Source organism: Amblyomma americanum, chromosome 3 (genome assembly GCF_052857255.1).
Source record: "Amblyomma americanum isolate KBUSLIRL-KWMA chromosome 3, ASM5285725v1, whole genome shotgun sequence".
In the NCBI taxonomy this organism is placed as follows: Eukaryota; Metazoa; Arthropoda; class Arachnida; order Ixodida; family Ixodidae; genus Amblyomma; species Amblyomma americanum.
Window position 1 is genome coordinate 60516576 of NC_135499.1, and position 15902 is coordinate 60532477.

The window sequence follows — 15902 nt, forward strand, 5'->3', positions numbered from 1 at the left end:
CTGTGACGCGGACTGCCGGTCGCTAGCCCCTGTAGATGCATCGCCACAAGACGACGACAACGACGCCTTCCTAAGACCAATCAGCACCAGCACTTTTGCACAGGAGCAACACTCAGACCCTGAACTCCAACGCCTCATCGAGCACTTGGAAGGCAAGGCTTCTTCATCTCCAGGCTCATTCAAGCGAGCATAGTCTTCGTTCTGTGCACAGGGTGATGTCCTCGTGAAAAATAACTTTTCACCGAACAAAACAGCTTATATCCTTGATATACCTGCAAGTCTTCACAAAGAAGTTCTACAAACTTCACACGACGAGCCGATAGCTGGATGTTTTGAGCTCTCTCGCACCCTCCGCCACATTCAAGACAAATATTACTGGCCCCGACTATACGCAAACGTCGCACGTTATGTGAAAGCCTGCCGATATTTTCAGCGACGAAAGAAGCCTCCCACCCAACCAGCAGGATTCCTGAACCCTATTGAACCCCCCTCAAGACCCTTCCAAGAAATCGGCTTGGACCTTCTTGGCCATTTCCCGAAGTCAACATACAGAAACAAGTTGATGATCGTAGCGACCGACTACCTGACCCGCTACGCCAAGGCAAATGCCTCGCCGAACGATAAAGGTGCAGAAGTCGCAAATTTTTCGTGGAATGCATCCTTCTGCGACACGGCGCCCCCGAAGTACTCATCACGGACAGAGGAACAGAGTCCACGGTGGAGCTGGCGCAAGCTATTCTGCGCTAGTCAGGCAAGCCACCGGAGGACTACTGCGCACGATTCACAGACCAATAATCTTACGAAGCGCTTGAACAAGACCACAGCAGACATGGTCGCTATGTATGTCGATACCGAACACAGGACGTGGGACGCCATCCTACCCTACATTGTCTTGACCTACAACACCGCAGTGCTAGAGACCACCCAGATGACACCGTTCAGGCTCGTCCATGGCAAGGAGGCGATCATAACGCTCGGCCCTATACTCTCAAACGTCACAGATGAAAAGAACATCGACGTCGCAGCCTGCCTTCAGCGCGCAGAAGCCCGAAGACTTGCCTGATTACGGATTAAAGATCAGCAGTGCACCGTCGCCTGACGGTACAACCTACGCCGACCTCACGTGGAATATAGGCCGGATAACCGTGTATGGATGTGGACGTCCATTCGCCGCCGTGGACTGAGTGAAAAGCTTCTACGCTGCTAGTTCAGCCCATAGACCTTTTCGCAAACAGGTCGATGGGCGCCGCCATATTGGGCACTGGACTGTGGTCGTAGTACAGGAAGGAGTTGAGTTAGCTCCCCCACGCTCTCCCCACAGCCCAGAAGACCGTCTTTCCCGAGAGTCGTGAAAAGGTCTATTGAAGATCATTTGTCGACTTGGAGAGCTTGACTACGAAGGGGCCCCCGACGGAGCGACACCATCGCAGCGGTGTCGCGCACGCCGTTATAAATGTTGTTCACATGAAGACTTTTTGCACGCGCTAATATACTGCGTTCTCAGTGATTGTTTGTGTTTCTTGCGTTCTTAGTCTTTATTTTGCCCAGATTTATTTCCATTATAAATCATCGAGGCGATGTTTCGTTGCTTCGACGCTTCGATGTATACTCCTAAAAAACTTAGTGTTATGGTATTCGAGGACAGACCCAGATGCTTCTGAAATAATATCTATGGCACAAAAAACAAGTTGTATGCATAGACAATATGAAATCTGAACTAAAACGTGTTACTTCTGGTGTCCCACAAGGCATTATATTGGGACCATTACTCTTTAACATGTATCTAAATGATATCTCTAACATTAACTCCGCCGCGAAATTTATTATTTACGCTGATGACACAAGCATATTTTTTACTGGAAATGATCTTGATCTCCTTGTTCAGGAATGCAATGAAACCATGACTGAATTACAAAAATGATCTGAATCCCAATGTATGCGTATAAATAACAAGAAAACACAAGCTGTTATTTTTCGTCCTAAAAATAAAGTGCTTCCTTCCTCCATCGAGATTAAACTAAGCTCGCGGTGTATAGATTTGGTTGAACAATTTAAATGTCTAGGAGTGGTTTTTTCTTCCAACATGACTTGGGATCCCAATGTGGACCATATAGCAACGAAGCTGGCGCAACTATCCGGGGTCATAAGTCGGCTGAGATATGTTATTCCAAGAAAAATAAAGCTACTCCTCTATAATGCCTTTTTCTACTCCTATTTCAAAAACTGCCACTTAGTGTGGAATACCGCCACGGATAGCTCTCTTCAACGTATCTATATTCTACAGAAAAAGTTTCTTCGTCTTATTTACAATGTCCTCTGGGACACTCCAAGCGCAGATCTGTTTTTAGAAAGTGGTGGGGTAAAAATTCACAACTTGTATATATATCGTCTAAGAATCCGGTTTAAACTTGAAACACGTAAGAATCTAAACTACATACTTAACCTTGCTGAATTACATGCTCGAGAAGCCAGTTACACGACAAGGTAAGCGGAGACTTGGGTAGTGCCGACTCCTCGAATCAATTCAGGTAGAGAACGCCAGCAATTCACTCTTCCTTCCCTCTTAAATACATATGAATATAATAATTTTGACCTCTAGTTCGTCAAAAAAATCTTTGCGTGCTATGTACGTTGACATGTAGAATATTTTTATTCTTTTTCTTTGTTATCGGTCTGTGTTTGTCGAGTGTGAATGTCGACTCAATATTGTATATGCTGTTTCACTTTATTTTGTAGTTTCATTATTGTATATCTGTTAATACGTTAACCAATTGCCTTTGTTTTATAAGCCTTGCTGTCAAGCCGCTGCAAAGCGAAAGGGGGCTGCGGCATTGTCAAGCTGTATCTTACGGCTTTTTCTGCGCCTCCGCTGTATGTACCTTTTCAAGGCAGAAATAAATTTGTGTTGATTAATGCCGCAAAGCTTGGCAATGTTGTTCATGCTCAATGTTGCCGGCGCACGGCTATATCACTTTGTGGCGCAAGATGCGACCAGGTTTATCTCGAATGATAGCATACAGGAGGAAACGATTCTATTCGGTTCAGCCTGATTTCAACAACTCGTTCTGAGTTTGTTTGCGGGAGTTGTTCTTTCTTTGCCTGCTCCTATCCTTGGGTACAGCATCCAAAACTCTGCACGTATAGCCCTCTTCCCAATTTCAGTCGCCCATCTCATAGCAACTGATTTGTACTTAATGTAAATCTCCCAATCTGCATTGCTCTATCATTCTTTTTTTTATTACTACATTTTTGAGCATAGATCTGTCGGTCGCCGCCTGTGTCTTGGCCAATCCCCCGCAGTAGTTACGCGCTATTTCCCCATTGCGGTCAACAATATATTTGAATCAGTCTTCAAAACTCATTCAAATGGCAATCAAGCGTAACAAGATTAAATATTCCCGGGTAACACCTGATTATTGTCATTACACAACAATTCCCTTCGATGCGAATTGCGTTAGAAAATAAATGCGCCTACCTGAATCGGGTCTAATCAGGCTTTAGTCAAAGCGGGCCCTGACCTCCAAAAGGGAGTTTTTCCCAAAATGACGAATAAAATACCGCTCCAAGATGGAAATAAAATCGATTCATGCTACGCATATGCACCTCAATTGGCGACGGGAATAGATTGAATAAAACTGATTTTATTTCTCAGTGAGGGAATAAATGTCGGGAGCATGGGAATTAAAACGGGCATGTGTCCCTCTGGAAGCACCATTTCGATGGATTCATTTGTTTAGTGTGCAGCAACTGCCGGATGTTCAATATATAGTGTAGTGTCAGTGATTTGAGGCGTTTGAAGAGAGGCGCAATATGAGCATCTGACGGAGCGTTGCAGATGGTACAAATTACCTTTTTTTTAAGCAGAAATGCCCTTTCTTCCTTTTTCTCTGGCGGGTGCACCGAAAACACCCAGCTTTCTTTAGAACGGCCTATAATGCACTCACAATATATGAGGCCATAGCAGCAGATAAATTCGGTCCCTTTTCAGAGAAAGGCTTCTCACAGACATCGATAAACCGGCAAAAACAAACTCGAAACTGCTAAATCCTGTACCGAAGCCAGAACAAAGCAACAAAGTATGTCTAACGCCTCCGTTCTGGCGTCCCAGATTAAAGTCATAACATCTCGTTGCCGATATACATGAACATGACTGACCATCCGGCCGGACAAAGAAGACGATGACGGCCCGTGGGGTTGGATGCGCACGCGCCCTGGCCCACGTTCTGCGCTGCCTCCGTGGGACGGTCGTGTCCGAGCTGTTCGTCGTCCCGGGTGCGAGCTTTCTGTTGGCCACGGCGAGCTCCAAGCACGTCTGAGGCGGAAACTAGCTCTCTTTCAGAGTTCTTCAAGCACTCAGGTTAGAGCCTTCTTCCTGCTTCTGCTGGATCTGCGCGCCGGAGTACCGTTTTCTTGCGCAGTGTTTAGTGTAGGCCTAACTAGGGCCTCCATCAAGCACTGGCAAACCTTGCCGCCCAGCAAACCGCTCACTAGTGCTGTACGAATGAGGCCTCTCCTTATGGAAAAAAAAAATGCCCCAAAAGTTCCCGAGTCACTGTCTTGCCATTGGGGCCCAGCGTGCCAATTGAGCGTAGTCAGCATGAACTGCAGGTGATATATAGAACACTTAATTCACATCCAATTGCTCTGCTCAATGCGCACTACTAAATCCTTCAGCGCAGATAAAACAAGCAAGCACATGGATTAGTGCTTTAAGGCTGGAGCCAGTAATCTACTTCTTTAGTTTTTTTTTAGTTTTTCTCCAGTTGTCTAGTTCTCCATCGACATAGATTAACATCATTCTTACGCCCTACGCAAATGCGTGCGAGGCAAGTTTTAGCAAAGCAAGTGGATCGCCCCGTCGTGTCATGATACATTTGACGAGATACAAGGGCTGAAGGCGTTAACTTGCCGCCCAGGGGCCGTATTCTGCAACGATCCATTTCCTTTCCATTCCATCTGGTCCTGTGTAATTCGCGGCTACTCCCGCTTCCTTGGGGTGTTAGTGCAGACGCCACGCTGTTTGCGACGCAAACATGCCCACGATGCCACCTGCTGCTGGCATAAACGCCTCTCGAGTCCCTGTCGCACTTGGCGCCGGCGTCCGCGAGTCACTGAGCTCGACGACGCCTTTGACAGGCCTGACAAGCTCATCCCTGCTAATTTAGTGCCGGCCAAGAAACTGGGCGTCGTTCGTGCGCCGAACTGCCGCAGCGTGGTGCGTGTGAATCCACGCAGCGCCGCCGCGGCCGGACCGGCTGTATCTGTGATTAGCCGTTTGTCTCCCGGCCTGCTGTTGCTTTCGCCACACTAACGTCACGGTCAAATGAAAAATAAAATGAATTGTTAAAGAGTAAAGCAAGAACAGAAGACGGTAGCATTGCCTCGCAAACATACAGCGTTGAGAAACCTAGGAAGAATTGGTGTGCGCCCTGGGATGAGCGTTCCGCTGACAATCTAATAGCGCTTATTAGACTATGGTCAATTAATTTTATTTGCATGTTTTCTTCAAATGACGCCTTATACATTTGATTACATGTGTCGTCGCGAAGTAATAATTTATAATTGGATTTCTTCTTGGTGTTCTTTCGGCATCGGTTTCGTCAGCCGAACGATGGCTGTGACGTGTAGTTTAGGTCGCGTGAGGCATGAAAACAACTGGGATGTAATCGATGATACGCAGTTTTAATTCATTACAACTCTTAAGCCAGCCTGCTTCAAGAGCTGGAAGGACGACGAGTATCAGAAGATATACTGCCATTTTTTTTTTCAAGCCTCTCGTGACCTAAACACAAACTACACGTCCCAACATTGTTCGGTTTAACTCTAAACAGCATCATGAAGACATTCAATTATATAATATTTACCCGTCATTAGCGAATACCACAACATAATCTACGTATACTTACGTATAACGCATCACGTAAAAAAGAAAACACGCAAAAAAAAGATTGGTGTCCATACCCCTTCATATGCAGACACCGTGGCAGCTTATAGAAAGCATTGGAAAAAGTCGGCAGCATGTGCTAAACTGGTAGTCTAATAGTCTATACGCTGCTGTCGACAAATGGCGAAAACTTTATTGGTCAGTCAGGCAGATGTGCTTACGAATGTAGACGACAGCATTTCATGTTTCTACTACCCTTGTAATCTCGCCCTGCACTCTCGGTCGTTTGACGGCGCCCGATGTTTCATGGTCAACTTGCCTCGCAGAGACTGGTTGCATGAAAATAACGAAGGCATCAAAGTAGGCAATATGGTAATAGGTTGCGCTGGTAGCCTTTTGCCTTTGCATGAGAAATCTTTGCGCCTTGCAGCCGCGATAGTAGAATAACATTGCTATGACCTAGTGCAAAACGCTGCGAAGAAGCGGAAGCAAGTGGACGTGTGAGCCTAACGGCCAACAGCCAGAAACACGAAGGCAGCTTGCACATGCACTTGATTCCACTCACTGTGCACTGGGTCAGAACAACGTACTGGTCAACTAGCAGCTGAGATCTGCAACACTTAGTGGAAATTCCCGGCGTGGACTTAGTCCGCTTTACTACACTGGTTGAGGCCTACTTCACTGCAATAACTTCACACCAATAACAGATTCAGTTACGAGGTTGCCCGGTGTTTGTTTACCTAGCTGCTGTGCTTCAATGACATTCCGAGCAGTCCACTACAACCACCGGTCCACTAGTTCATCCTTGCCGATATACGTTCGATACGGTTTCACAAAAAAAAAAACGCTCACATTTTTTTTTTTATGGATAGAGCAAGAAAACTCCTTTGGCATCATCCTTGCTCTCAATTAGCCTACTCTTCCGATCTCTCGAACAGCCAGCCATGCCTGAATACAGGGATGGTAGGAAACGTTGTAGAAGGCGTTCACCCTGCGCGCTCGTTAACAGGTAATCGGGACTAGCGCCTCTAGTTCCCTTGGCTGCCACCGCGTGGCGCATGGCTTTGATTATTAAGCGTTGACATCATCCGTGACGTAAGAAAGGAAGAGAGTGACCGCGTGGCAGCAGAAGAGAACTTGTTATACCCCTAGGCGTAGCGGCACTGGCTCGGTGCTGGCCCAGAATCTTCTTAATGGTCGCAGAGCTAAGTGTACCGATGTGCAGCGCGCATTCACTCTGTAACAGCTGAATACGCAATAAAACACAGAACTAAAGAAATCCGCTCGCGTTTAAACCTAGACGGCTGGCTCAAGTATTGTGAGATACTGTTCGATGCGCCGTAATTGCAGGTCTGTCATAACTGCCATGCTTATTTCGCTATACGAACAACGTCTAAACTTGTGCACGTAGTCTTTGAGTTGTGCTCAGTACCCTACAACCGCTCATCGGGATACTAGATAAGCTTAGCTCTCAGCAGTCGGCCTGTTAATATGGCAGGACTATTTAAGTGAAAATCATGAGCCTATCAGCAACACTACCTTGGTTTGTCGCATCAAGTCTCCTTTCAGAAATGCAGTGCGCTAAAATGACATTCACAGTAAAAAGGAGACGACAGGAGAGAAGAGCAATTTTCAGCTTCAATACAAGACAAATGAACCCAGGTGCGCTTATATAACCGGTGATACACAGATGAAGACTGCATGAGAGAGCGTGAACAAAGCCAAGCAAACAACAAAAGGGCAAAAGTGCATGTTTATGCAAAACTAAAACATGCAGGTAAGGGGATTGTATCAACACGTGCCGAGGTTTTATAAAACTTGGTAAAAAAGCACATGCACATGAGGTGAAATATGAATAACAACATTAAAAAATAGAGGTGCATAAAAGATTACAGTGAAAATAAACAGGTGACAAGGGAATAAAAACCGCGTATGGGGAGGCAAAACAAAGTAAGAAGCGCATTACAAATCTAAAGGCATAACTAGAGCAAGGAGCAGTGACAGAGGTAAGAAGCTAGATGTAACCACACCAAAAAAGTTCATTTTTACAAAAGGTGCATAGAAGGCGTGCTGACGCTCTTCTCGTTTTCTTGGTCAATGAAAAAGACTTCAATTCTTCTCTCCCGGTTTTCTCCTGAGCCTTGTCTAGAGAGCTAGTTTCATGAAACTCGGGAAGGTAGCTTTTGCAACGGCTGCAATGTAACAGTAGGTTTCCTCCAGAGCTGCTCGTCAGAGTCACGTTGTCCTTACGTGCGGGTTCATTGAATCATTTTCCCGTTTTCCCCACGTAAACTTTGCTGTAAGTCAAAGGTTTCTCATACACAATATTGGCAGGGCATTGTGTGTACACGGTTTGATATTTGATATTACAGGAGACTTCTCTGAGCGCGGCTGATAAACCCAACACAAGTCTGTATCTGAAAAATAGATCAAGAAACTGGAGTCGATAATCTTCACGCTCATGGGTGAGCTTCCGACACCTCAGTAAACCAAGAAAAGCAGTGTTACAAGTGTACCTGGGTCACACTGCGCGGGCATATCAAGAAGAATAAGCTAGACAACGACGCATCTCAAAATACGTGCTATTCCTGTGTGCTTCAAACTGGCTTTAAGGCGCCCGCCAATCAAGTGGCGCCAGGAAGATTTCATATAGAGCCAGTGTGACTGGCGAGCCTATGAAATTCCCGAGTTTTGTAAGTAAAATTCTAGCCGGAAGCAAATACCAGTACAATTCAACTAAGACACTAACCGGTCGAGAATTTTCTCAATGTAACAGCAGCGGCATTTTGAAACCTACTTTCGCCATAGTCTTCCTAACAAACTGTCATGCGGCACAGAGTAAAATAAGTCCTCTACGTAAATAGAAGAACTACTGGTGGCTGAAAACTTGCCTTCTTTAAGGACCTGCACCACTTCTTTTGAGCTTCGGACGCGGGAAGGGTCACCGCCAACTATTCTGTCAAGTTGGCGTCACATGCAGTCACTGAAAACATTCTTCCACGTATCCCTTTCAGGCACAATGACACGCCGTTGGCGTGCAGGTTTATGCGTTTTTTCTGAAAATAATTTTTAGTCATCCTGTCTCTGCTGCCTTTACAGCCTTTCCCAAAGATTCCAGGTTCATCTCTACAAGCAGTTTGAGTGCAGCGAGTTTTGTTTCGTAGGGTTGAAGTTGACTAGTCTAAAATTTTTCTTGGTGGCTGCAGTGACTTTTTTCCTTGAAGATATCATTCGGCATCTAGTCTCCGCGCTGGCCTCAACCTGTCGGAGCTCAGACGCCGCATAAAAGCGGAGTGGACATCAGTAGGCACATTCAAAAATAAGTTTGGTGAGAAGCCACATCAGAGCTCAGCGCTCCTGTCGATACGCAAAAGCCTTTACTTTTGGAGAGTGAATCAGTAATCCAGAACATTAGGCCTCAGTCCGGGACCAGTGCAACTCATAAAAAAATAATCGGAGAGTCTGTACGTTCTCCGGACCCTGTTCATCCTCGCGGAGGTAACTTCGAACAAAGGTAGACATCAGGCAAGCCGAAACAATACTGAGCAGCAGTTTGGCTGCATTAAATATTTCTTTTTGACGTCCCATTTGAACTGGGGTGGTGGCTAGTGCCACCTTGCGTAGCAAATTAAAGTGGTTGTTTTTCTTATTTCGCACTTTATTTCACTCTTATTCCTCTTGTGGTCATTTGCTGTTCTGCAATGAGCAGTGTTTTCGAGGCCGCCTGCGAGCGCACCGCGCTTATGTGGCGGCTGTCCTGTCTTTCTGTTGCTGCTGTGTCTTCGTGAAGTTCGTGTCCTACAGCATAATCATGATTAACAACTTGCTGATCCTTCTATTTTCCTGAGCAGCCATCCTCAGCCACTAGGCGATCAAGACGTAGTGCGCCACCTCTGGCCGAGGCTGCAGCATAAGCCCGCGCGAAGCTCCCTGTGGACGTTTTATCTGCAGCCATGGACACCACTAGCATGGTGCAGCGGACGCTGCTGGTGGAGGCGGCCCCAGCACCCCCAGACGGCGGCTGGGGCTGGATGGCGGTGCTGGCCGGCTTCATCTGCCACCTGGTCATAGACGGCATCGTCTACTCGTCGGGCATCTTATTCGACGAGTTCCTCGTGTACTTCGGCGAGGGCCACGCCGCCACCTCTTTGATCTCCTCCATCACCTTCGGCTGCTACCTCATCTCCAGTGAGTGGCATCAGCCTCTTCTCAATTTTTGAATTCGGAAGGTCCGATATCCTCGCCCTTCAGAAACTTACTGTGGCATGGTATGTGCGGTTTAACGTCCCCAAACTGCACGGGACGTCTTAGTGGTGGCTTCGGATAATCTCAGCCGTCTTGAACTTTTTACCGAGCACTGAAATCGCACACAACACACGTGCCTTTGCATCCATTGAAACGTGGCTTTCATTGCCGGTATTCAAGACAGCGAATGGGGGCTCAGAGGAACAGGCTTTAGCCACTGCGCCAGTGCGGCGGGTTCCCTACAAGTCTGGCACCTCCGATAGGCAGTGCTATCCGCCATTTCCTGTTCGCATCGTCGAAACGGCTGCAGCAGCCGCCGAATCTATGTCCATAATCTTTAGTGCGGCTTGATTATTGGATGATCCATCGCCCCGAACGCGTTTTCAGAAGCGCTTGGACGTCTGCATTTAATAGCGCTAGAATTCTAGAACGCATCGTAATAAGTTATTGGACACGCGGTGTTGTTGCTGATTTTATTGACCTGTCCCAATATTACAGAATCAAAAGTGTGTATTATTCGGCAGGTCCTGTGGGTGCTACTAATTTTCTTTTGACACACATCACCTTGCATTACGTGTCGTTGCTAGCTGCAGTCGTGTAGAATTGAGTGACCCGTCTTCTAACGGACACCCACTTCACGCAGGTCCTGTGGCCAGCGGGCTGACCATCCGCTATGGCTGCCGGCCCATTGCCATCCTGGGCTCGCTAATGTCCTCCTTTGGACTCTTTGTCAGCATCTACGCAAGCAACATCAAGTTCCTCTACTTCACCCTCGGATTTATCACAGGTATTTAACTCCATGCATCCTACATATTCGGTCGTACTTGTGGCAGTGCTTGGGTCTTATGTGAGTGGTCATAACGGAGAGGAAGAAATAAAACGTCGCGTGTTTCACCACCTGCTACGACCAAGCGTGTAGGAATGAGGGATGTTTCAAGTTATTGTCATCTGCATTTGTCCCTGGCGAAGCATTTTCCTGCGTAGAAAGCCACGCACAGCTCCCCTTCATTATGAAGGAGCACAGCTGAAAAAAAAAAAAGAAAGCCGCCACCGTCTGGAACACGCTGAAGTAACGAGCGTTAGCTGTTTGGTTTACTAGGTGAAAAAAGCGAAGAACGCGCCGCTAGTCTCGACAAACGGAATACCCTTTGAAACGGAGTGGATTGCCGCCCTGCTCGGCAACGCGTGCACGCACGCCTCCTAGCGGAACAATCGCCACCTAGCGCTACCAGAGGAATGACGATGCACGTCTACCCATTGTCGAATTGCACCCCTCAAGATACTTCCCAAACGAAATTTGCTTCGTTTGAGGGGGGGGGGGGGGGGGCGGGGGAGGTCAAGGCGGGCCTAAAATTCAGCTTGCGGTGCGATATGGTAACACTTCAATTAGAAATTGCGTGTATGGAATGTTTACCTATTATTTAATTGTTGTTTTATTTCTGCACCACAAACAATAGGGTTTTATTTGCCTATCAAATTCGGTATGCAACTGTCCCCGGATGGGTGCCCGTTGTTGTCGGAGTATATATATATATCGGAGCGAAAGCATGCATGTGTAGCGGTCCCGTAACGGAAAAGTTTTCCTACCCGTTTTATGATTTTTTTTAGTGAGGGGGGAGGGGGGGGGGGAGAAAGAGATGAGAGGGTACAACCAGCCGTCATTTTGAATTCGAGAAACCGAAACTATGCCGTCATTTCGTCCCGTGACGTCATACTCACATAGTTCCACCTCTGTCCACCATATTTGACTATGACGTCATAACTGACACGAGGCAGGTGGTGGTTCGTACAATGCTATTGTGGATGGCGCTACAAGTCTCAAAGCGAGATGCGCTGTTTTCTAGTTGCAGCCATAGATGGCGCTTTGATTTCAGGGTGGTTCAGCAAGGGTTCAGCCTTATCCAGCCATCCATCGGTAGGAGACCTCACGAAATCTCGAAACGTTATGAGTAGTTGCTGCCACAGACGGCGCTGTGATCACGGTCGGTAGCAGACCCCACGAAATCTCGAAACGTGATGAGTAAGAGCTAACGCTCTTAAAAATGGACATAAGGGCTGTGTTCCTTCATATTGTTCAGTCACCAACTCGTCCAGCAATGTACAGCCTTTACCCAAAATAACCAGGCTGCATGGTTTGCTCCTCATTCGAATAATAGAGCCCTTACGGCGTCCCTAAAGAACAAAATGTTCTCGGAAGGTGAGGACAAGGGTTCTCCTTACCATACAGGGATTCAGAGCTTGAGGGCTGGCATAACAGTTTCAATTTACAAGTGAGGAAGAGACCACGCAGCCTGGCTACTTTCGGCAAATACTGCACTTTGGCGCAGCGCCCTAAAAATTAAGCGAACACCGTGAATGCCCAAAGAGTGTCATGCGACTGCTCAGGAGAACCAGACACGAGGCTCCAAATGAGGGGGTAGGAGAGGGGGTGCATTTGGACTGGACGGAGCACTCTGCGATTTTTTTCTAAATGCATGTCAGAAGCTTCAGCATTCACTCGCCATACTGCATTGGTGCTGCTGCCGTCAAGAGCGAATTTATAGGAGCGTTTGAAGCTGTGCTTCGCAAATATATCGTAAAAGGTAATAAAAGTCCGTTAGGAACATAATCTGGAGTTCCTTCGTTTACTTTTCGCGGAAAACTGCGCAAACTAAACAGAGCAGAGAGAACAGACAGGCGAGCGCGAACTTTGGTTTCGTTGTTTGGTTGCTCTATTTTTATACTCAGCGACGTTGTCTGATGGCCATCTTCAGAGGTGCTTCGCTGTTGATTTGGTTTTGGTAATTACGCAGTCTCTGCGTTTTTGAAGCGAAAAGCTTCACTACGCTAGTCAATACCGCGCTTCGCGCGAGCCGGCGCATGTCGGAGCACGAGTGATGCCACGCACGGCGCAGTTGGCCGCCGCCGACTCTTTCTCTTTCTCTCTCGCTCCCTAGTGACTACTGCACATGTGCCACTAGTAGCACTGAACCACAGGTGTTCCCCCGCTCTCTTTCTTCTTTCCGTCCCTCCTTTATCCCTTCCTTCACGGCGCGGTCCGGGTGTCCACCGAGATATGTGAGACGGTTACTGTTCCATTTCCTTTCCTCAAAAACCAAACAAAACAAGTGAACCGACGGCGTTCATATAGTTCTTTGGCGTTGACAACTTTGCAAGGGACGTTTATTTTCACGGAAGTAAAGGCGCAAACCGGCTCCGTGGCTCAGTGGAGGCCTCAATCTCTCTTCCATATACGTAGCTTGGTGTTCAACTGCAAAAGCCTGCTTTGATTGCGTTCCGCGCACTGGATAGGCAGCGCGCCCTCCCTACCACCCTGGGAGGTGGCATGCAGCGCTAATGCATTCTGGCCACATCTCGCTCTCACCATCGCCACATGTGCCAAAACACGAATGAGGCGTCCGCATATCCAGGGAGCCAGTTATGCGCCTTTCCTTTCCTCAGCCATGGCCGTCTAGAACATTGTCAACGCCAACGCCAATGAACACAGTGAACGCCGACATCTTTCGCTTTGTATATCCTGGATTAGATGAGCTAATCTACTTTTTTTCACATGTTGTGTACCGATAACGTTGCAGATGTGCTATTCCGTTACACTGTTGAACTCCGTTTTCTTTCAGTTGCAAGTGTGCGCTCGTCTACGTCTCTTGTCCGTTTTAAGAGCAATGTTTTCTTTGAAGTGTTTGGCGAACTGCCCAACAGCCTGTGTTACTCAAGTGCCTTTCTTTTTATGTGATATCATGAGAGCCTCGTTACAGCTGAAAGCTGGTGTCTATTGACCGGTGTCACACCTGTCATGTTGCGAAATTAAAGAACAGAAATGGAATGGAAATTGAAAAGGAAATAAAATTCGTTTGACGTGGAGTTTCTAAGCGTCTTAGATCAAATACTTTGCTAACCTTATACACCCTGAAAGACGACAGACAATCTTGCCCGATGACGCGGTTTCTGATAAAAGACTGCGCATACCCAAAATGTCGCACAAGTGCGTGACCAATTCTTTCCGAATCTGCGTGCAATCTAGCACAGAAGTGTTAATCGCACTTTGCGTCAGCCATCGGTCGGGAATCGCAACATCGACCAACATATGCATGGCTGTCTAAGGGAGGGAGATACACTGAAACGTGTGCAATGTCTCAAAATGTAATATGTGGTATGTGACGGTGCATAAGAGAGCACAACGAGGCTGTATCCGATCGCATTGTTACAAGTAATCAGCAATTTAATGTTCCCCATATATTTTCTCATAATTTTTGGTCTTTGTGTTCTGCGCCCTTGTCTGTTCGCTCGTTTGTTTATATCATCTGTACTGTTTAGAAGCGACGTTGAAAAAGGTGCTGCCCATGAAGACTCGCTTACCACCAGTTATGAATTACGCCTGTGGACTCGGAAACTGTAACGGTAAAAAGCGAAATCTCGAAGATCACCAGTGCAGACACATGTTGTGTAGCTAAATTAGCTACCGCAAAGAAATTAAGAGAAACATTTCATGCTTCTCTCGGGCGCATGTACCTCTTGTGAATGTAGAAGTTGCGTGTTTTTAATTATCAGGTAATGCAACCAGCCATCTTCACAGCTTGTACGTGGCGCTTCTGACGGCCACAACTTGCAAAAGACTGTAATCTAAACGGCGTTGGCGCCCTGTGTCTTCACAGAAAACGTTTGCTTCGACCCTTTGGCTATTCAGAATGCCATTGCTGCGAGGAGAAAGCGGGCGCTCTCGTGAATTTGCCCTATACATGGTCACGTTACGCTGGTTTTTCACTCCCCGGGCGAGTTGGATAACGTCCTACACCTGGTGACGCGATCCCAGTGACTGTTCTTGTGGCAGAAGTGGACGTCATAGAGTTGCCGTTGTGGCTTATTTGCGCCAGAGAAAAGGTAAAAACGTGGGTGGTGGTGGTGAAAAGCCTTTATTTAATGAAAGAGGTGAGGCTCTTTAAAGAGCCCCGCAATGGGTGGAGTCCTTATTCCGGGATCCCATTGGTAGAAGCCGCCAGCTTAGCCCTCTTGACCAAAGTCTTTTGGGACTGAAGGTCCGAACAGCCAAGCAGGGCCGCCTCCCATTCCTCTCTGGTAGGGTTGGGGTGGGGGGAGAGAGCTTAGTTGCGCTGGCAAGCCCAAACCATGTGGTAGCCTCCCCACAGTGTTTGCACCTGCCAGTGAACGCGGGATCGAAGTGCTTTAGTACTGCCGGGCACAGCATTGTGTTCGTGAATAATCGGAGTAGAACATGTTCGTTTGCTTTCCCCAGTCCCTTTGCAGGGGCCGGGTAGAGGCGATGCCTATCCTTATAATAGGATGTGATAGCTTTGAAGGAGATTAAGTAGCTACCTTCAGGTTCCAGGTGCTCAGGAGCCAATGGGAACGCCCGGTGAATGAGTGCTCGGGCCGCCGCCTCTGCAGCTTCGTTTGCTGCTAAGCCCTGATGGCCCGGAGTCCAAACCAGGCAGCGGAGTGTAGGATCGGTATCCCGTCTGCAGTTCCTTAGTATTCGTTCAGCTAGTGGATTTATCCAGCCAGCCTCATAATTGCGACATGCCGAACGCGAGTCTGTTATTATGTGTTTTGATTTTGAATCGGAAGCAGCTAGGGCGATGGCAACCTCTTCAGCTTGTGTTGTGCCTCGGGCTCGAAAGGAAAGCCCACCCATCTGTATTTCTTGATGTATGACCGCGGCCGTGTACCACCCCCCGTGGGTAGGCCCAGCTACATCTACGCAAAAGACACCATGTTTGTTGCCATAGTGGTGCGCTAAGGCTTCCGCCCTAGCCTG

At 47.4% G+C, this 15902-nt stretch overlaps 1 protein-coding gene across 1 annotated transcript in view; it reads left to right on the top strand.

Annotated features, from left to right (window-relative positions):
- The window catches only part of LOC144123751 (monocarboxylate transporter 13-like), a 136572-nt gene that overhangs the window by 74719 nt on the left and 45951 nt on the right, over positions 1 to 15902 (top strand). Inside the window, exons 2-3 of the mRNA XM_077656515.1 lie at positions 9836 to 10072; positions 10773 to 10916. Coding sequence (XP_077512641.1) covers positions 9838 to 10072; positions 10773 to 10916 — 379 coding nt within the window. The 5' untranslated portion in view covers positions 9836 to 9837. The remainder of the gene's footprint in view (positions 1 to 9835; positions 10073 to 10772; positions 10917 to 15902) is intronic.